Consider the following 21978-nt stretch of genomic DNA (forward strand, 5'->3'; position numbering starts at 1 on the left):
RAACTTCAGGTAGTAATCAATACCGTGAAGCACAATAGAAATGTATCATATGCTACTAACCAAAATAAACTATGTAGTAAGTATTACGTGATTATGTAAGAAAATCTTGTAATACTGGAATTCAGACTTTCTAGGRAAATAGTGGCTAAGGTTACTTCTTTGAAGCCTGATGTTAAATCAGATTTAAAAATATTTTGCTGAACAGCATTACCTAATATATTAAAAAACAAAAAAGTTTGTACAAGGACAAATGAATATGAATTGGTCAATAAACTCTATTTGGATACTGCTAACTACTGGAAATATACAGTAGGACAAACTTTAGCTCTTCTTTGCCTTTTGTCTGAGAGCTTTTGAATCAGCTCTAGCAGTATCAAATCAAACTTTGAATCCTTTAAGCACAGAGTGATACCTGTTTTTATTTAGAACTTTCTGGTTCAAATAAGCCTAGTTATCTGTTTTTACACTGATGCAGCACAGTATCTCTACCACATTGGAGGTTTATTCCAAAGAGTAGGGCTGCACTGAAATAATGAGGACTAGTATTAATTTAGTGATGTAGACTTGAGTTTAGAGAAGACCTAGAAATCTTTAACAGAAATTTCAGAACAGGCTGTGTTTTCCTTGGGTATCATTTTCCTTTTTGTACATGCTAGWAAGMWKCTTAAGMWKCTTWCTATTTTGCAGGCCTTGTTAAATTGTTACTGTGATTTAAAATATTTTAATTGYGTGTTTATTTAATTTTTTATTTCAGGCAGCACATGAAAGATTGCACTCTTAGCCGAAAGCAGCTGTTTCAAGATATTCTGTCTTACAATTTGGAACTGATTGGTTGTTCAGAAAAAAGCACTGATGATGAAATTAGCACTGCAACAGGTTTTTAAGAATATATTGCTCACTTTTGGTCAAAGATTCCTTTCTGAAAGGATGGCTTTTATAAAGGGTCTGGGATGAAGGCTTTTAATGACTGATATAATGTAATGCATAAGATCCATTTCAGTCCTCAGAGGCGGAACAGTCTCCTCAGGACTTGTCAAGAATAAATTTGATTTTTTTTTTTTTTTTTTTTTTTTTTTTTTTTTTTTTTTTTTTTTTTTTTGAAATGTTGCATCCTAAAATAAGGGATTAGTGTGGATGTGAGGGAACAGGATTGGGATCTCTTCTTCTGCTCTTACTCTTCTTCATGTTAACTGCAGGACTGGTCTGTTCCAGTAAAGTTGGAATTATGTAATAATGTTGTTGGGTTATGGGTAAATTGCCTAATGTAACTTGTTCAGTTTTTGATTTCTGTTTTCTAGGATGKTAATTTATCATGCCTCTTAAAGCAGTCAAAATTCACTAGTCAACATGAATGGTGTTAAATTGCTATTGAGTTACCTGTTTTTATATGTTTATCTGATACACAAATGTTCTTATTTCAGAAAAATATGTTGAAAAACTTTTCGGTATAAATAGAGATCGAATGTCAGTGGATCAGATGGCTGTTCTTCTGGCTAGCAATGTCAATGAGAGTAAAGGTCATAGTAAGTAACTTCCTTGATAACCTAAGGCTGTATTATACTTAATCTTTTAATTATATTGATACTCTTATGGCTTTGTAACCCAAGAATATTCCTTTTTTGTCTCTTAGTTTGTCTCAGTATGCTAAATTATGCTTATGGTAGATTCAAGACAGCAGAACTGTGTTACAAGGCAAWGTAATTCAGAGTTCAATGTGGAAAAGTTACTTATGCACTTAAAATCAACAGTTTTTAGTTGTATTGAAACTTGTGCTGTGTGTTGCACTCACAGAATATTTTTGTCTAAAATTATTAGCAGCAAAAAGTGTCTTAATCTTGAATACAAAAAAGTAAAAGATAATTTCTACAACTCTGGTTGTTTACAGCACCTCCATTTACAACATGGAAAGATAAGAGGAAATGGAAACCAAAGTACTGGAGAAAACCTCCATTAGATAGCAGCAGCAGTGAGGAGGAACAGTTTCTTGGACCTATCAGATATGGTAATCTAAAAATGTAGCGTATTGGGAAAAATAGCCATCAGCCTCTCCTCAACCCATAATTTTTAAAGCTGTCCTTCAGTAAAAACAACTCTTCTTCTTTGGCTTCTTTGTATTTCTTTCATGGAAATTTCCTTTAGCCTTTGTTTTTGAGTGCAGTTTGACCATAATTCCTTCTAAACAAACAACATATTCTATTACTGTATATTAGAGCATATGTAGTTGGAAGTTGGAATTGGAAGATGGAATTTTTGTTCACTTATTGTTGAAAGGAACATAGGGAACCATTCCTTAGAATGTTTCAGCTTTGTCTGTAGACCTAACTGATGTTTCAGAATCATAGTAAGTAGTGAAGTTTCGTATGTTTGGTCAATTTAAATTTGAATAGAGTTAATATCTGGTGTTGAGGTCAGGATTAAAAAAAAATCTGTTTCAGCATTTGAAAGTTTGAAGCTTGCTTGTGCATCAGGAATTTTCACATGTGACTCATGCAGATGAGAGCTTTAGGTTTTGCTTGCAAATCCTGTAAGAGGGATTTTGAGAGACTTGGAATTGAGGCAAATAATCTTTTTGTCAGACCTGTCTACTATTTAATGACGCCTCAATGAGTGTGACTTGACAGAAGTAGCCTTTTAGTATTTTTCTTTCTTGCTCTTGTATTGGAAATATAACTACTTTTCTGTGCAGTATGCAGTTTTAGAGGATGCAGAGATAATGATATTTCACTGTGGCTGATGGCCATACTTGAAATCTGTGAAAATCGATGTATCTATCAGTTCATGACCAGTCATTTGCATTTTGAAAAGGAACTTTTATTTGCAGCTCACCCCACAGAACATAAAGCAAAGGTTCCAGCTCTTGATACTGTCGTGACTCCAGATGATGTCCGATATTTTACAAGCGAGACTGATGACATTTCCAACTTGGAGGCAAGTGTTCAAGAAAACCCCTGTGATGTACAACTTTGGATTAAACTTGCATACAAATACTTGAATCAAAATGAAGGGTAAGTCTTTGGCATTTTTAGATTTGATTTTTGTTCTTTTCTCGTGCTACTATAATCAAATTTCCTTTCTAATGTGAAAGAACTTTCTTTGACAAAGCCACAACTAATTTATTGCTTAAAAGCAAGGTAAAATAGATCAGATCTCCTGTATGCGGTGCTGTACTTGAGTAATAAATTACACTGGCAGTTTATCTTTAGGTAGGTTCTGATTCAGAACGGAAGTTGATGGAAGGTAGCATGGGAGAAATAACTGTTTGTTTGAAAAGTGTACAATCTAAAGTATTCCCAAGGTTACAATGGAATGTTGTACTTCCAGTGATGAAGCAGTGGACCAATAAACTTGAACTGGTTTGTCTCCCCTACAGTGTGAATGTTTAAATAATGTTTAAAACRCTTGCTTTCATAAGATTCATTACAAGAACAGATCTGCCATATCACTCTATCCATGTAGAAATTGCCCAGYTGAGCACTCGGTTTTTGATTTTATAGTATTTTTTTTTCTTTTAGATTTCTAAAACTGTCTCTAGTTTCCGTTCCTCTAATTTATTTTGTGGAGTACCCTGTTTTTATTGACAAACAAATAATTTCAGTAGGAAATCTGTCYTGATGGTTTCATTGTAGTGACTCACTTGGATTCACTAACCTAAAGCAGAGCGCCCCCCCCTTTTTTTTTAATAGCATTGTGTGAACAATGGGAAGTCTTGTAAAACATCAATTTAGCTATATCAATAACTGAAYACCCTAATAGGAGGGTAGGTATGTTCAAAGTTGTTCAGGTTACTATGTAATAGTAATTAGTACCAGGTGAAACACGTAAGATAGAACTGGGAAGGCTAGTGCACGAAGTAGAGTACTTCCAGCAAGTGGTGGGGTGAGGAGAGTCCTTTTCTAAATGTAAGTAGCTGGAAAAAGACTGAGGAAAGAAGGGAAGAAAAAGTAATGAAAGGCAACACATCCTTTAACAAAAAAAAACAAACAACAAAACCCCCCCAAACTTCAAACAAACCAAAAAAAMCACTTCAGTATTAGTTTTAAGAGGTGGAGTGTTTTAGTTGATTGCAGTAGATTTAGGTATTTCCTGAATGTGTGGTGTCAGAGAAGAGAGAAGWAGTGTTTGAGTCTTACACATTAATGGTTTTTGTCTTATTTTGAAACATACACTTTTCTTTCCTAAGTGTCTATGCAAAATGATTTCTAAAGATATTTTAAAAATAAATACAGCCTCAGAAGCTTTCTTTGTTTTTTATGGAAGTTTGATATTTATAAACTAAGGCTTAGCTATGTGGTTTGCAGTATAGTCAGCTATCTGAGCTAATCTTGTATGACTTTATGGGTATCATCTCATGATAGTTACCTCAAAAAGTAACACCTAGAAACTTGGAATCAAGGTTTATATATGGTGAATATAGAACATGAATATGTAACAATCTTTAACTTATTTWAAATTATTTTTATTATTTTATTGAGTCAGTATGATGTGAATTGGCCCTTTATACCAGTTCAGCCTGAAATTTATGCTTATGTATAAATCTTACCCATTTTAATTGAGTTGGCACCTTATTTGAATCAGCCTTTTTTCTTAAAAAAAAAAAAAAAAAAAAAAAAGTTTATCTGTAATATAATTTGTATTTTTGGAGGCTGGAAATTCACTGAAGCTTAAAGCTTTATAGTAAAGGACAGCATGTGTTAACTTGATTGACTGTCATTTTTGTTCTAGTTAAAAGCATCCAGTTTTGTATTTCATTTTGTATGAATCCTATTAATAAAACCACTGATATAATGGAGCAATTCAGTGGATTTTTTTTCTGTTTTTTCTTTTTGCAGCTCATCATCTGAATGCTTAGATTCTGCTTTAAATGTTTTGGCTCGAGCCCTTGAGAACAACAAAGAAAATTCTGAGATTTGGTGTCATTACCTCAGACTATTTTCAAAAAGAGGAACCAAGGAAGAGATGCAGGAGATGTGTGAAACAGCAGTGGAATATGCTCCTTCTTACCAAATCTGGTGGACAGTAAGTAGTAGGCATGTGAAATGTTCATCTGAGTGTGTATTTAGTGCTGTAAAAACCCTGGAGTTCTGCATGTATGACAGGAAAAGTGTGAAAGGGGAAAGGTTGATTTAAGTAAGTTAACACAATAGCCTTTTGAAAACTGCAGATGCTGCTCAGAAAATGAGTCAATTCAAAGTGATGTTTGAAGGATATTTGTAGAAATCAACACTTTTCCTCGGGTAATCAAAATCAAACTGTTGCATTTCTTAAATAAAGTGTGTTTTTTAAGCTCAAAAAACAATCTTATTTTTTCYTAGTTTTCTGTGACTGAATATTTGATCTTTAGTACAGAAATTTGGTATGAGGCGGGAAGTACAGTATGTAGGGTGGTAGACACTTTCATACAAATTTCATGCGTTTTAAACTTTAACTTGGAAACTTCACTAGTATTCTGATTTTTTTATATGAAACATTTCTCTCTAGTTTTTGAATTTGGAGAATTCCTTTGATGGAAAAGACTATGTATGTGGGAGGATGCTACAGTTCCTGATGGAAGGGACAAGGGGAGAAGAAAATCCCGATCTTTTGTCCTTTGAGCTGCTAGAGACTCTTCTGTACAGAGTTCACTTAAGCCTGTTTACAGGAAGACACCAGAATGCTCTTGCTCTGCTGCAGGTAACCTCCAAGTTACTGCTCCAGGAATCGTCTTGATGTGTTTGTTTTTCTGATGCCTGTGACCCCAGTGGTTCCAGCTTTGGAAGAATTATCCCCTCAGCTGTTTAGTTGCTGAAGGAATTTTCTTAGAGACATCTGTTGTAAAAGATGTCAGTGTAAACTTCAGATGCACCACCTTTTGTTCCCTATTTTTATTTCCTTGTATAGCTAATAATTAGAGTGCTGCTTCCCACAGTACTTCCAGGGAACTGCCTTCATTTTGATTTCTGGTAAACAGTAGAGCACTTTTTTCCAGTAAACAGCCTGTGAGTAGTGTATTGCGTTGAATATTCAGATGTTTCTTATTGCCACAGAAATTACAAAACAGTAGCCCTGAAAGAGGGAAGATGGTATGATACTACTTAGCAGTATTGCCTGTGCTTAAATTGGAGACTGTTACATTACAGGATTTAGTGATCTCATGAGCTCCAAATTCTCATTTATCACAAGCTTTTATGATGATTGTAAAAGGCATTTTAGGTTGCTCTTACTGCTCTAGAGTTTCTAGATGAAGATGAGAAAGAGGGTAACGACATCAGCCCCTAGTGAAAGGGAGCTGCTGTAGTTTCAGTAGCAAGTTGCTACCAGCAGGTGGAGCCTGTTTGCTACACCTCAGAGTATTTTGGTAAATTGTGTGGTTTAGGGCTGTAATACTTCTTCTTGGCTTCAGTTTAAATAGAAAAGTGTAATACGCTGTGTTGATTTTCATCAAAGCTTATTCTAAACACAGCAGTACTGATAAATCTTTGAGTGCTTGACTGAACAAACAAAAAGAATGGAGAAGAAAAAATCAGTTTGCATCAAACTGAAATATAGGTCCAGAGTACATTGCGGAAGAACTTGAGGCACTTCCCCTCCCCTTTCATCTGAAAACATCATTGCAAAAATAGATTAATATTAAAAAAATACGGAATCTGTAGTTGGAAAGAATATTTTGGGGAAGGCTATTTAACCATATTGAAGAGAATTACTTTAACTACTGTAAGTTATTTAGCTACATATGATTAGAATACAATTCCACATTCACATAAGGGAAACTTAATCATGGTTGAGGTCAAGAATTATTAATTCTGTCCTTGAATATTAAGTACCTAGAATATTAAAACTTCTTACTGTTCCCTTTTCTCATTCTTAGATCTTAAGGAATTTAAGTTAAAATATAATACATTCCTTTTAACTTTTACAGAATGCTTTAAAATCAACAAATGAAAAGATAATATCAGAACGCCTTACTGTAAGTGACCGTTGCTTGGCATGGCTGACTTACATACATCTAATTGAATTTGGCATTCTCCCAGTCAAGTTCTATGATCCAGCTAATGCCAGTCCTTCAAGGATAATGAACAAAGAGCCATTTTTAATACCATGGCAAACAATTCAAGATGTGAAGACTGATCCTGATATGCTGTTGGCTATGTTTGAAGGTAAGTTTAGGGAAGTAAACTAGTCAGCATGTTGCTCATTTGTTAGAAGACAGGAAATACTACCCACCTTTTGCAATTTCAAGGTAGTGCAGTATTGCTGCTGAATACTTCAGGCCATTATGGTCAATCCAGTGAATACTTCATAGTGATTTGAACTTGAAAGTGAGGAAAGCTTATGTTTTTTGGGGACTTAACGTGCACTGAGTTTTCCATATGTGGCTCAGTCATAGCTTTTGCTCTGAAATATGATTCTCTATCAAGCTAAAGATCRGTTGCTTGTGACAATATAGCTTTGCTTATTTTCTGGGGCTTTAAGAAAGCACAAAGCCAAGCTTCTCTTGCCATTCATTTTCTTTTCCCTGTCTCCTACCCCTGTGCATTTTTAAATATGTCTATCTGAAAGTTATTTCCCTGGAAGATTAGTGTGCTTACTCAGGAGAGGCAGGGCAAAGCTTGTGCTTGTCTTCAAATGAGGTTTTTTTAGTAAATGGAGTAATTCTTTTAAAGTAGTAAAATGAAAATATTGTGTGAAAAACTATTTACTGCTGCCTGATGGAATCTTTCATATTGGTATCTGAAGATCAGCACTTACTTGTGTGTTAGCCAGCAGCAGTATTGGCTGCGGATGAGGATGCAGTGTGGAAGTAYCTGAGGGGAGGTGTTGTATTCAGTACTGCATAATTCTGCTTTGCTTCTCAACATAATAAAATAGCCCGTTTTAGCTTTTGTCTCAATAAAACTGCTTTCAGCACTCATGGTGGAAATTCTGCACTTTTAAATGGAATGTATTATGCTGCTATATGTAATGTAGCTTTAACACCATGTTGATAGGATGGGTTTTTAAGCACATGAGGGATGATGCCTCTAGAAGACTTTTCTTTGTCCACACTGTGGTGATCAGTGTTGATAAAGACCTTTTCCAAAGATTGTCATCTTTCGTTTTTTCATAATTTACAAGAACACCATTCACAAAAACTTAAATGCTTATGTATTGTAGATTTTTAATGTTAAAGCTTCAGATAAGTGTGAAGATGCTTGAGGTTAAGAGCTTAACGTTTTCTCCCCCCCGCCTTCTTTTTAAGATGCGATCAAAACGTGCACTGATGAAAGCCTTGGCACTGACAAAAGAATAGCTATTTGCTTTCCTCTCTACAGAAATATGCTAGCTTTGTTGAAGCTTCTTGAAAGGTAATTTGTTTTTAAACATACTTTTCACTTAAGAATAATCTTTTTCTAGTCTTTAAATCTTACCTTTACCTTTATTTGAGGTGGGAGTCTGCTATAGAACTTTGTAGATCGTTGTTGGAACTCTGCCCTAACAACTGTCAGCTTTTGGAGAGTTTGGCCACCTTGTATTTGCAAATAGAGCAGAGTGATAGTGCCTACAAAGTGTGGATTACAGCATTTGAGAAGAATCCTCAGAATGCGGAAATTTTTTATCAGATGTGTAAATTCCTCATCTCACAGGTAAAACCTTACCCTTTTGCATTAGTCTTCTGGCTTTCATAGTTTGTTTTGCTTGTGGTTTCAAAACACTTACCAAATAGATTAAACATTTTTGTAATGTCTAGCACTCCTTTTTATAGATGTGAAAAATAGAATTGACAGATTTTATGACATCTTTGCAGGGTAATCAAAGGTATTATATAATATCACAGATTTAGAACCAAGACTGCTGGTTCTAATCAGTGCTAACAGTATCCTTATGGAAAAATAATAGATGATCCTGACAGTGAAACTGTTTYTGGCTTTTTTCTGCTATCTGCCAACTGACCCTGTTAGGTATATATCTTGAGAGAATGAAGACAATGGAGCATTGGAGAGATAGGGATATCACTTGTTATTTGTAGTGCTTAAATTGTTTTTGTTGTCTTTAGGTTGATATCTTGCATGATATTTGTTTTAAATTTTCTTTAAAAAAACAGGGAAGGTCAGACAGTATTCTTTCACTATTGCAAGATTTTGTGGCAGCTTTCTTTGAGAATGCATGTCAAGAACAGAGTCCCATGGATCTCTTAAGGTATGTTTAGAACTTTTTTTTTCCCGTTTTGGGGAAGAATTTGGGTTTGTTTTTTCTTTTCAAAACTAGGCAGTTCTAGAACTCTTGAAACTCTGTTTTTAACTTGGGCATGTTTTGGTAAAGCTTTAGTGAATTATGATTTGGTTTTTTAAGGTTTATATTTGTTATGTGTTCACATACAGAGAACTTWAAAGCACAAAATCTTGGAGGTGAAATAACTAGCAAGTTTAATGTCTGAATTTGGGGAGTGGGAATTCATTGAATATCTATGCCATAGTGTTGTTTTTCTCCTAAAGCTGGGAGCCTACAATTACATGCCTGAAATCCTATAACTAGGCACTTGCAGAAGTCCAGAAAATGCATACGTGCTATTAATTAGGGTACTGTTGTTGCTGAAAATGGCGAGACTGGTCTTCAGTCTGCTGAATCTCCACCTGAGTCCTAGGCACCTAATTAAGAGATTCCTTGAAGTTCTAAAATACATGTTTCTTTTAGTCAAAGAAAAGCAGATGCCTGTGAAGGCCTTCAGAGAAAAACTGTCTGTACTTAAGCTTATGCCAAGTTAGGTGTAAGATTTTTATTCCATTTAAGTTCATTTATATTAATTTTAGTACTGGCAATGCAGTTCGGCTGATTTTTGGTAGATAATTGTATCTTAGGAATTTATGCATTTAAATCTGAGACATTTTCCTTTTCCACATAAAGATTTAAACTTGTAATGAAGGAAGAAAGGAGTAGTTGTTTTAAAATATGTATATGCATCGAGTTAAGTTATCTAAGAAAATTAGGTGAGTCTTTTTTAATATATCTCAGATTGGATTTCAGAACTAAATTGTATGTCCACATAAACTTTTTTGGTATTTTTGGTTTTGAGATATTTATGTCTCTTCCATGTACCAAAGTATTCACATCCTACTTTTCTCTTGTAGGTATCTCTTGAATTTTCCAATGCCAATTGAGTTTACATCACCCCTCTATAAAGAACATCTTACAGATGACGTTGTAAATCAGCAAATCCCGTATCTGTGGCAGACCTACTGGTGAGACTTTATAAAAGTATTTGAGGTACAGCTATTGGGGCGGAGTAAATTGAGTTTTCCACTGTGAAGCAGTCATAATTTGCCAAAGTATGTCGCTTTGGGTTCTTCTAATAACCGGTCTGGCAGTCCTTAGAGAAGTTACCTGACTACTACAGAACAGGGGCAAGTCTATGGAATTGTGAATTGCACATCACCACAAGTTCTACACTCAGGAAGTCTTTTAGGAATTCTTCCTTATTTGGGACGGTGGCAGATGTGTTCATACCATAAAATGATCAGTTGTTTAGACTTCTGTTTTTAAGCCACTTCTAGTGGCTTCCTTTCATTTCTTCCAGCTTTCAGKTGCCTCCTTTTATTGTTCCGTAGTTCCCTACTTCCACTCTATGAACTTTGTTTAGTCCTGGTCTCGCAGTCTTGACCCACTGTTTCAGCTGTTAGTGGATTTAGTAACAACAGCCCGTAAAAATTGGAACTTCTCACAGATGGCCCTGCATATCAAAGGAATATGACAAAGTGATCTTTTTTTCAAGAAGAGATGAATCATCATTATCTTGTAAACATTTTTTTCCCACTTTTATGCTTTTTAGTTTTTTTTTTCCAGCATTGCTTTTGATGGCAAGAATATCCAAGATGTCATACAGGCAGTATTAGCTATCATGATGGCAGTTAAAGAAAACTTACTAGTTTTTGATGTTTTTACTGAAACGTTGACTTACGTTATTGCTGGAGAAGTTTACTTCCCTGTGGTCTGAGTTTGCCATCTTCAGAAGTAGCTATTTGGCTTTTCAGATGAGTAAAAGGGCAAAGATGAAAATAATCCTTAAGATGCTGACTTGAGGACTCATTAGAACTCCCTCAGCTCTGTTAACGATAGCTTTTAACTGATGAATAACTTAAGAGGTATATCATACATTTTCAGTAAAAGCTTCATATAAGGTTTAGATTAAATTATCTTAATACTTTCTTATGGTATTGCCTATGAATTCCAGTTTAAATGAAATTGATTTAGTTTTCTTTGGAAGTTCACTTTTTTAGAAGGTTCATACTTGCAAATCAGAAATATTGTTAGAAGGATGCTTGAGGTCACTATCTAGTCATTAGAGACCTTATTTAAGCTCAGATGCATCTGTTTTTAGGTACCTGATCCTAAGAGATAAATCAGTGCTCCTGAAATGAATTCCTAAATTGCTCTGTAAAGCTGGTGGAGAGTTGAGTGCTTCTGCGCTTGAGTTTTGTCACAGTTAAAGTGCCTATAAGGTTGGGCCTGTGCATCTGTCCTTCCTTTTTCAGGTACAGAGGGCAAATGACATCAAATAAATAGTTGAAGTGAAATTATCAGTGCCTGAAAGGATCGAGGAACTACTTTTTACTTGGAAAGATCTTTTATTTATAGATTTTTTTTTTAACAAGATCAGCACCCTGGTGGTTTAATTTCTACTCTTGCTTTCCTAAAGATCTGTGATCAGGAATTCTGATTATCTCTGTGTGACCCTATCCAGGATGCTTCTACAGGTCTTCCTGTGCATCAACTCTTCCTGCTTTGTAATTCTACAGTCTTCCTCATGATTTTTTTTTCCACTTGCAACTTAATTAAAACCTTCCCCTTAGTTCGTTATACCTTGAAATAAGGATCATTGACTGACTGAATCTTGGACAAAAAGTCCATCTGCTTCTGTCTTTGGAAAAGCTCTTAATGTTGGTCTGAGCTGTGGAACAAGTGTTTTGACTGCCTTTGTCATTTTTTTTTTCCTGTCAGGGTGTTTTTACCCCTACTCCTCAGCAGTATTTTTTTCAGAGCCTTAATTTTTGTTGCCACTATCTGATGCCACTTCTCAAGTGTGGTTTCTTTTAATATAACTTCGGAATTTACTGTTCTGGAGCTTTCCATATGAAGCTCAAGACCTGTCCCCATTCTGTAGCAGTCAGAGCATCCTTTTTATAAGGATTAGGAAAAAAGGTACTTTACAAGAGTAAAGACAATGGATAGGTGTTCATTTCTATTTAAAAATTGTACTTAAACTGTGCAGTTTCCRTATTCTGTATTACCTGCAGTGTGTTACTTACCCGTTTAATAAGCAGACTGACAGGAGAAGTCTGTAATGCTGCTAAACTGAAAAGAGTGTCTTTTCTTACATCTTGAAATGTGAAGTTCCTTGTTTCTTGCTTGTGTTTTTGAACAAGCATTATGTTAAAACTTTTTAAAACTCTATTTAATATAAACAGCTTGTGCCAGTCTGTTCATGCAACTGTTGGTGAAGCACTGGATGCTTTTGAAGCGGCTCTGGGAGCAGTGATGCAGCAGGAAACTGTTCAGAACATTTGGCTGGAGTAAGTTCGTAAGGAAGGAAAATAACTTAATCTTGCAATTAAATGAAGGTCACCAGAAACATCTTACTTTTTTGTTTTCTGCCTTCCAGTTATCTTGTTTTTATCAATAGCAAAGTTGTTGGATCCAACAATAAAATTCAAGAGTTCAAGCTTTTTACTGACCTAGTGAACAGATGCTTGGTTACAGTCCCCACACGATACCCAATTCCTTTTAGTACTGCTGATTATTGGACCAATTATGAGTTTCATAATAAGGTAAGAATGTTTTTCTGGACATTTTTAATTAAACAAAAGGATTGATGTCCTTTTGGCAGATTTATGTAGTTTACTTGTTGAAATAGAGCACAGCTAGCGTATGCACACTGTCAGCTAGGAATTTTTAGAAAAAGAAAAAAAATCTCAGGTGAGCAGTGTTCCAGTTTAGTATCAAAGGAATACCTAGCAGCAATGCTTTGAATAAAGGGTGGTTAAGGCAATGTGAAAGTCAGAAAAATTACAGCATGTTTTGGTACTGTATGGMTAAAGCTGTTAACGACAAACTATCCATTCTTAGAGGGGAAAAAAAACTGTGTGGAAGGGAAGGAAGATAGGGCGGAGTGAGAGAGGTCTGCAGAGTTGTAACATTGGGAGATGGAATTTAAGTTGTCAGTTGTGATTCTAGAAATTACAGTGATTGAGAAATAAAAAGAATGAAGTAGGAGAGTAGATAGAAGAGTTGAGCGCTTCTGAATATTTTTTTCACCTATYAAAGGCTGGAAGGACTGTAATCTGTGGTGTTAGTGACTTGACATTAATTACTGGCATGAGTTGATTTTTGTAACCCTTGACGGATAAGGTTTGTATTTGAGATTTCTGTGATGGTAACTCAGTTCAGTCACAATATTTATAGCTTCTAATTCTATCACTTTATTGCAGTTAGTTATGAAATGCATTAATSTTTATAATTCCAATTTTACAGGTAATCCTTTTTTATTTGAGCTGCATTCCAAAGTCTCAACATTCCAAAACCTTGGAACGGTTTTGTTCTACCATGCCTACTAATCCTGGACTTGCATTGAGGTATGTGAAAATATATGCAAAACAGACAAACATCTGGCTAATATAGGTGTTATTTTTCATGTAAGATTTGCATGATGTGTTATAGCAACAGAGTAAGAGTTTTATTTTTGTAGTACAAATTGCTTGAGKCTTATTGTGCCTTCTCACATCTTCTCAGTCTTTGTGTTTGACAGGGTTCTGATTTATATGCAGAAAGGTTATAATTACATACAAGAATTATTAATAACTTTCAGTACTGTGCATGAATGTAAATAGTCAATTTCAAGCGTGTAGAGAAATGTCAGATTTATTAAAATGTTGTTATTCATTAATGTTCTATTAAAACCTATTCCAAAATACAGCAAAGGAAAATGGAGATGTTGGTATGTAATAGTGCTGCATTAAGCTTTAACTTGACATTTGTTTAGCAAAGAGAAACTGTTCTTAATTTTGAGAAATTTTATGAATGGAAAACAGTTAATGTACATATTGTGCTGATTCTGACTTAAACAGTATTTCAGAACATATTCTTCTAGGATTAAAGAATCCAGATTTTATCACATACAGCTTCACTGAACTCATCAATGTTTTATTGAATAGGTTTGATAAGTCCCCAGATGCTTGCTCTTACTCCTCAACAGCTATCTCAAATATTTGAAAGCCAGGCTTGAAACAGCTAGGGGCGGAGGGGAGGTTTGAATTGTGGCATACAGTTAAATGGTTGTATTTTAAACCAAGTGGTGATTCTAAGTGGAACTTGCAGCTTCCTTAAACAATGTTCTCACTATATAAAATGAGTGGAGAGATCTGACTGCACAGTATCTCCTAGCCTCATGACTTTCCAAAACTAATTAGCCTTTCTTCAGATATATAGTTACCTTACACATGCTAAAAATGAATTTTGCAGTGTACAGAGATCATAGTTTCTTTGATTTCTCTGCAGTTATTCTTCAAAAGTGTTTCTTAACTTTGTTTCCGGAACATACTCAGCTTCTGTTATGTGTTGTGATTTTGGCTCTTTTTCTTCACTTGCAATTCTTGGCTAAAATTAGGTATAATATATTCCGTGTAATATGTTTGTATTTTTGGGTTACTTTTTCTGTTCCTAGTGATTAGAGCAATGCTCCTTTCTCATGAATACTTTTTACAGACTGCTTCTGCGATACTGGGAGGAGAGCAATGTTCAAATTCTGAAACTGCAAGCCAAGATGTTTACATATAATATCCCAACATGCCTGGCCATCTGGAAAATGTAATGCAACAGTCATACATCTGTTTTCATAGATATTGCTTTTATTTATAAGGTTTACATCACAAAGGTAAATCTGAAATGTCCTTCAAAATGGGCTTGTACTAGAAGTCTCTTTCGTTATTTTATTATTTAAACAGTAACTGTTCATTACAACAAAAAGAGGTACTGTCACTTCTTTAAATGAGAATTTGATTTTTTTTCCCTCCTGCGGAAACATATAAATGGATATTATGCAGATAAATCTGAATAATGTATTTACAAGTTGCCTTTATTCAATTATTGACTTCTGTCTCCTCCTCTCTACCCTCCCCTTTATATATCACAATAGCAGTAATCTTCATTATCCAGTGATGCTGAACTGATCTTTTTCTTCAATGTTTGTTCATAATGGGGAACCACTGAAATGTCTTGCTCATGTAAGGTTGTTTTTAAAAAATGGCTATTTTTTTCTTTTTACTATAGATCATTGGAAGTTAGTCAGTTTCTTCTCAAGGAATTTTAAATTCCATTCCACAGTCAGTGTTCTGCCAATAATGGCATTTTAAATCATTCAAGAGTAAATTTTTTTTTATATATTTCTTTTTCTCAGAGCCATTGCTGCCGAATGCTTTCTAATGGGACAAAGAGAAGTAAGTCAACACAGCTTGCTAAAATGAGTAATTATTAAATTCTGTAAAACTTTTCATACCTTGGCTTTATCCAGAGCAATGGTCATCTCTTAAACCCTAGATTTTTTGATAGCTGATAACATTCTGTGTATAGACCCTGAAGCAAATGCTTTAAGGATAAAATGTCTTTGGCAATTGAGTTAGAATGGAATATATTGTTAGTACTTGTGCATACTGTTTGTATGTGTATCTTCCCCACATTGGAACCTGTGGTGTTCTCCCACTTCAATTTTTCACCTGAAGGAGATGACTAGACCTAAAATACAGTAGAGGGAAGGAAGTATTGTGCTGTAAGATGCTAGTAACTGCAGTTGAAAGGATGGGTCTGCCAAGCAAATGTATTTAGGGAGTTTTTGATCAGTGTTTTTCCCTTCCAAACCCTCTTTTTTTTTTTCTTTCTTTCTCAAAACACAACAAATCTACTCATTGGTATTTCCAGGTGAAAATACTTTTATCACCTTATATACAAATAGAAGAATTTCAGCACAGCAATTCTGAACCACTTTTCAGTTCAACCTTTGGATCTTCCTGGTGTTGTAGCTGTCCCCATCAAAATACTCTTTTTGCCTGTGGGAAGATTTTCCGTATTGAGGGATCACGAGGTCCTGCATTTTTGACTCACTACTTGTTTGTGGTGGTTGAGCTACTGCTGTGCCATTATATGGAATCTAGTATCTTGATACATGTCATTCTTTTAGTAGCTGATTCTTGGCATCCTTCTCTTCTGTCAGCTTTTCTTTTGAAACAATACTAAAGCTCTAATGGTTCATAATGGGTTTTATGGTTATTGTTAGATTGACAAGTGAAATCTTTGTTCCTTTTTTTTTCTAGTGTGTTTTTAAAAAAAAGAACACCCCCAACTAGCCAGTTACTTAGCTTAGAAAATCAAATAGTTCAGAGTGAAGGGTATAGTTGCTTATCCAACCTTAATTCTGTCTCTATGTAGGTGAATTCTGTCTCTATAGATGGTTTGGTGTAATCTGTAATTAGTCACAGATCCCTGCTTCAGTCATTGTGTTAGATGGACAACATACAAGGCACTGAGTATAATGAGGCTGACTTATAAAATCCCTGCTTTATTTGCTTTCAAAATTGGAAGAATTTGTTTCAAAAATGAAGGTAAAAGAAGATCCACGTAGAAAGTAAGCCAATTAGAATTAAGGCATATGTAAAATACTGTAGCTGGCTTACATCAAGAAAAAAACCTTGTGGATTTCTTCTGCCACCTCCTGACTTCTATGCTTAATTAGACACACGGACACTGCAGTGGTGTGTGTGTGTGTTTTTTTTTTTTTTTTTTAAATCAAGGGGAGTATGTGCTCAGTTTGGGATGCCGTGATCTTTTACAGCTGTCTGTGGAATCAGTGACAGTTGTAAATAATTGAAATTTTTGGTAATGAAATTGGATATTTATGCAAGAATGAATTGTGATTCAAATTTTGAATTTCCTACTGCTGGGGGACCCTGTCATTGATTCGCTTTAGTAGCTCATTTAAAGGATTGCTAAAAGAATGTATAAATAGCTCTAAGAATGTGAAACAAGACCTACTTGCCCCTCACTCCCATCACTCTGATTAGACTTGCTACTTAAAATATCAGAAGTTGAAGGAGACTTGAGTAAATATTTATGTTAAACTTCTTGGTCCTACATTTCCACCCGTAAAATTGTTTCTAAAGAGAAGATCGTCTTGCTAGGGAGTTGCAGACAAATACTGATYGTTAAAGCACAGATAGAGGGATACTGTAGGAAAAAGCCTATGAAACAGTTATTTTCATTACAGGGTTGGGATGATATGCAGTAAGCAAGATCTTGAGACTACATATTGAGTGGTGAAAGAGACATATTGAGTAAGCTGCTTCATTCCATGAACATGATCCATCCTGTGCAATGAATGAGGCAAGAGTCTTGTGAAGAAAAATAAATGTCCTCATTTAATCAATCATGTGCATACACGGGTCAGAATTAAGGCCAGACAAACTAGCCTTTGCTTGTAGTAACAACTTCGCAGCCTTTTGTTTTTAACAGTGAATAAAAAAAAAAAATTGCAACAGATTTTTCTGCTTCAAATCGCTGCTTACATTTTGAGTACACAAAGTTGTGCTGACTTAATACTTGTTTTTGTTTTACAGGTCCATCATTTATATCAGAGAGCCCTTCAGAAGTTACCTCTATGTGCAACACTGTGGAAAGATGTAATGTTTTCTCCTTATGTTTTGGTTTGAGGTTTCATAAATTTTCTGCATATCCCATATCCATAGATGTGGTGATGCTCAAGCTCTGGCTAAATCTTATATCTGCTTCCCCATCTCTTACAGCAACTCTTGTTTGAAGCATCAGGAGGAGGTAAAACTGATAACCTGAGAAAACTAGTTTCCAAGTGCCAAGAGGTTGGAGTCAGCCTAGATGAGCTTTTAAGTTTAAACACTTACAGAACAGAAAGCAAGAATCACTGAACACCGAGTATGGTCAGCCCTAAGTCCTATTAAATGCCAAAATCAGTTGAATGATTCTTCAGGCTGATCCATGCCTAAGATCTGTATAAGGCAGATGAGTATTGCTGAGCATATCAAGTCTCCAATCTGCTTTCCTTGAACCTGGAAACAATTAACRTGACCCTCCTCTCTGGATAAATGAACTCCCTGTCTGGCCTTGCTTCTGGGCCCTGCCAGATTCTCATAACATCATGTACGTAAGTATAGTTAATCAAAATGACAGACTTTTTTTTTATGTTTTCCTTTTATTTTCTRTTTTCTTTGTTTTGCTGTTCCTGATTCACTTGACACTCTCACTGATGCCTGAGAGATCTGTGTTTGGGATTAATTTACTGGGCTGTGTTTACAGTAAAAGAGCAAGTAGTCCACTTTGGGTTTTTCCTTTTTTTAAACCTTTTTTGAGACTTTTTCATTACAGGATTTAAAACAAAAGCAGCCGCTCTTTAAGGAAAGTGTAACTGCCGTGGCCACAAGTATGCTTCTTGCACTTGAAGGCTCTAAGAGGGTTGCTTACTGCCCTTTTCTGCATTGGACTCACGGCAGAGACAATTAAACTTGAAGATTAAAGAAACTATTGCAAATGCCAGTGCATCAGAACCTAAGAGTGGTCAATTATGTGCAATTTTTTTGTAAAGAAATTTTAATTTATAATAAAGTTTAACAGTTTAAAGAACAGTTAATGTTGATCTGTTTYGTATTGATACTACTTTGTAGTATTATAGTTGTTTATACAAAGATATTTTCAATATAAGCTGACCTTTCTAAAAAAAAACTTATTTTGATCAAAAAGTAAGAAAATGTGGTCGAACTTTCCATTGTTAATTGTGGAATAAGTAGATCTCCAAAAACATTTTCTTCCTGTTGCCTTGGGTGCACAGATGTACCTGTAGTGACAATTCCTGTCAATAGTACCATTTCAGTAATGAAAAGTATGTGATACCGTTCGACATTTTCCCTATAACAAAATGAGGTCCGTTTTCCAGAATCCCTAAATGTGCATTACAGAAGTACTCTGTAAGCCTGTTGAACTAGTAATAGGTTGTCCACATAGATTTGGCGCTCTCATGTTTTCGTCTGTGCCAAATAATACTAAAATATGGCTGTAATACTTCCCACATAAATAACTTTACACAGATGCTATGAGGACCATGAACAGATAGTTTTCATGTTTGAGAATGAGGCAAAAGTCATTGGTGACATATAAAACACCATCAAGTATGATAATGTTGACTTGTATGTGTTGCCCCAAATTTTTTTTCAAAATTTTTCYTTAAAACTGATAAACATTTCACGCTTGTCTGCAGCAACACATAGACACCTTAAGTATTTTAGTGTGATGCCATTTTACTCCTTCTCCTGTTATGAAAAATAGCAAAGCTTAATACTGTCAAAAGGCTGTAGCATTAAAAACGCCACGTACACGTTCTACATCTTAGGCTTGTAGTATTTCTGTTACTGCTCGTCTTGCTGTACAGTGACTTTAACAAAATGCCTAGTTTCTCTTTCTTTGGAGCTTAAGCCCTAAATTTTCATCAAGTAGTAATCATAGGTTCTCTGCCTTAATGACTTCTTGCATACTCGGACATAAAGAGGGATCCCCCCCCCCAATGTTCTTTCTCCATTAGGCCCTTAGTGCATATTGTTTTAATTAAAATACTCCTGTTTTATACATAACCTCTTGACTCAGTTTGACTTGGCTTGTGACCGTACATGGAAATGACTAATTATGATGGGAATTGTTCATCCAGGAGCTGGAATGAAGATGTATGAGGAAGTTTTATATTCTTTAAAGCAGCACAATTTCATATGACTTTTTGCTGAGCAAGAAACAAAATGCACTGTGTAATATGGAACTGCCAGGAAGAATGTRGTATTTCCAGTAGGTCTGCAGTTAGCACTGAAACCTTTCCATGCTTTTGTATTCCATTTATTGCAAAGAAGGCATTCAGTTTAAGAAATGAACTAGGCATTTCATCTGTCCTTTTGTAAAACTTCATTAATTCTTCATTGGGAAGAATGAAATATGCAGATCAATTCAATACCCTTGGTAGTACTTGTCTTTAAATTGGTSATCTCTCCTGAAGACTTCATTTCTACAAGAAAGACTTTTCAAGTCATGGGTAATTGTGCTAAATAGTGGGGGAGGAGAAGATAATTTGAGCTATTCAAGCAAAATAATGGTGATGTAAGAGGAAAAGTACCTTCAGCAGGGAAGCACAATAATCCTTAACACAAATATATGTTGCTGCTACTTCTGTACTTAAAAGGGCAACTTCATGAATAGTGATTGGATTATTTAGATTTTGGTTTAAACTGAAATAGGAGGAAAGTCAGTTACCGGTATTAATCACTTAGTTCTTTCCCTAAATGCTGCTTTTCCATCTCAGAGAATTAGCAGACATGACCNATAATCCTTAACACAAATATATGTTGCTGCTACTTCTGTACTTAAAAGGGCAACTTCATGAATAGTGATTGGATTATTTAGATTTTGGTTAAAACTGTTCTGAAAACAAATTTTCACTGTTTAATAGTACTACACCAAATTTACTGCTGCAGTATTTTTCACTTCCTGGCCATTGCAAAGACACAACAATATAAACTAGACCTTCAGTTGCCTTAATTTAGGGGAAAAATAAATGGAGAAACATTTTTCTCTTTTCAATGGCGACCTACATGGAAAGAATTTTTCAATACTGGAGTAATTTTAGTGCTGAGCAAGAAAATGACCAATTTATGGGAGTGGGATGCAGTTCACTTTTCCTAATAAAGTCTGGTACATGAAAGTTCATTTTTAACCCAGCCTTACCAGGTGCAGTGTTCAGTGTTCTCTATAACTACAATGTGAAGATGCATTAGAAGGTAAGTGCAGAGGGACAAGCAATTGGAGAGAAGTTTTTCAAGAATCCTTGAATCCTTTAGATAAACCTTCCTATCTAAATTCTGAGATAGTCTGCCTTTTTTGAGGGGGGAAATATGAGGATGTTTTTTTTCTACATATTTTTTGAATGCTTTAGAATACCAAGTAGTAATTGTTTATAAGACAGCTCCTCTTTTCATTGGATTCAAAGATAACCTGTTCATTTCTCTTGACCCGTCTTGGTTAGTTGCATTTTATATAGGAATATTGGGAATCAAGCAACTCTTAGAAGCAGGCTTAGATTAATGTTCTAGACGTCTGGCTTTAGTTCAAAGATCTGAAGACTTGTAGGGTATACTTTGCTTTTATGAATACAAACCTCAAAAGCTATCTAGGCATTTCCAGTGTTACAGGAATGTTCTTAATAGCAGGGACAAGAATTCGAGAGTACCTCCAAGGAAGCAATATCAAGGAAGAGGCTGGCAAACAAAGGGAAGCAATCCAGGTATGCAGGAAGCAGATCAAGAAGAGGCAAAACAGTGAAGAGTAGGGAGGAATCCCAAATGTTCTAACTACATAAATACTTGCAAATGAGCAGGGAAAGCTTGGCTTTAGTGCTGAGAAAAATAATAGGAACTTGTGTGTTGATGGGACTGACAAAGATACTCTACCAGATAATAGCAGAGAGGTAAGTATGAACAGTAAGAGCGTGCAGGCGGCCACAGCAGTTGGTCACATCATCAGTCATGCAGCTCTTGTTCCACTGCTGAACCTCGCAATGTGCCTTAGAATAGCACTGTAGTCTGAAAGAACGTTCTGCCTGCTGCTATTAGCTCGAAGTGTCTCGCTAGTCTACTGCCTCTCCTCATCAGAATGGACAGCTAGTGCTCTGGTGCTCTTAAAATGAGAGGTAGCTGACTGGGAGCTGGTTTGACCATCTTTAAATGAAATGAAATTGAGGTCTTAAGCTTTGATTTACGTTAATGTAACTTTGTGTCATGCTGCTTGTGCCTGGAATCCTGTGTGTCTGCTATTACTCCAAGGTGTAGAAATGAGAGAAACCACACACTGTTCTTAGTGCCTGGGGTGGTGGTATGTCCATTTTATTTTTAAGGGATTCTCCAGATCTCTCAATTTTCTAAGACA

General features: G+C 35.5%; 1 protein-coding gene across 3 annotated transcripts in view; it reads left to right on the top strand.

Moving 5' to 3' along the window:
- ZFC3H1 (zinc finger C3H1-type containing) overlaps nt 1-18645 on the top strand; it is a 41256-nt gene extending 22611 nt beyond the window's left edge. Inside the window, exons 18-35 of one of the 3 annotated variants that reach the window (XM_085320563.1) lie at nt 755-876; nt 1422-1523; nt 1886-2002; nt 2822-3005; nt 4830-5016; nt 5479-5670; nt 6896-7133; nt 8216-8321; nt 8402-8600; nt 9059-9153; nt 10083-10193; nt 12417-12521; nt 12611-12776; nt 13480-13580; nt 14710-14811; nt 15401-15440; nt 17610-17672; nt 17796-18645. In XM_085320563.1, the coding sequence (XP_085176689.1) occupies nt 755-876; nt 1422-1523; nt 1886-2002; nt 2822-3005; nt 4830-5016; nt 5479-5670; nt 6896-7133; nt 8216-8321; nt 8402-8600; nt 9059-9153; nt 10083-10193; nt 12417-12521; nt 12611-12776; nt 13480-13580; nt 14710-14811; nt 15401-15440; nt 17610-17672; nt 17796-17933 (2368 nt within the window). In that variant the 3' untranslated portion in view covers nt 17934-18645. The other 2 variants (XM_085320564.1, XM_085320565.1) reach the window with 2 other exon arrangements.
- Nucleotides 18646-21978: the final 3333 nt, after the last annotated feature.

This window comes from Rhea americana, unplaced genomic scaffold (assembly GCF_003343005.1).
Source record: "Rhea americana isolate MKP2758 unplaced genomic scaffold, rheAme1 scaffold_64, whole genome shotgun sequence".
In the NCBI taxonomy this organism is placed as follows: Eukaryota; Metazoa; Chordata; class Aves; order Rheiformes; family Rheidae; genus Rhea; species Rhea americana.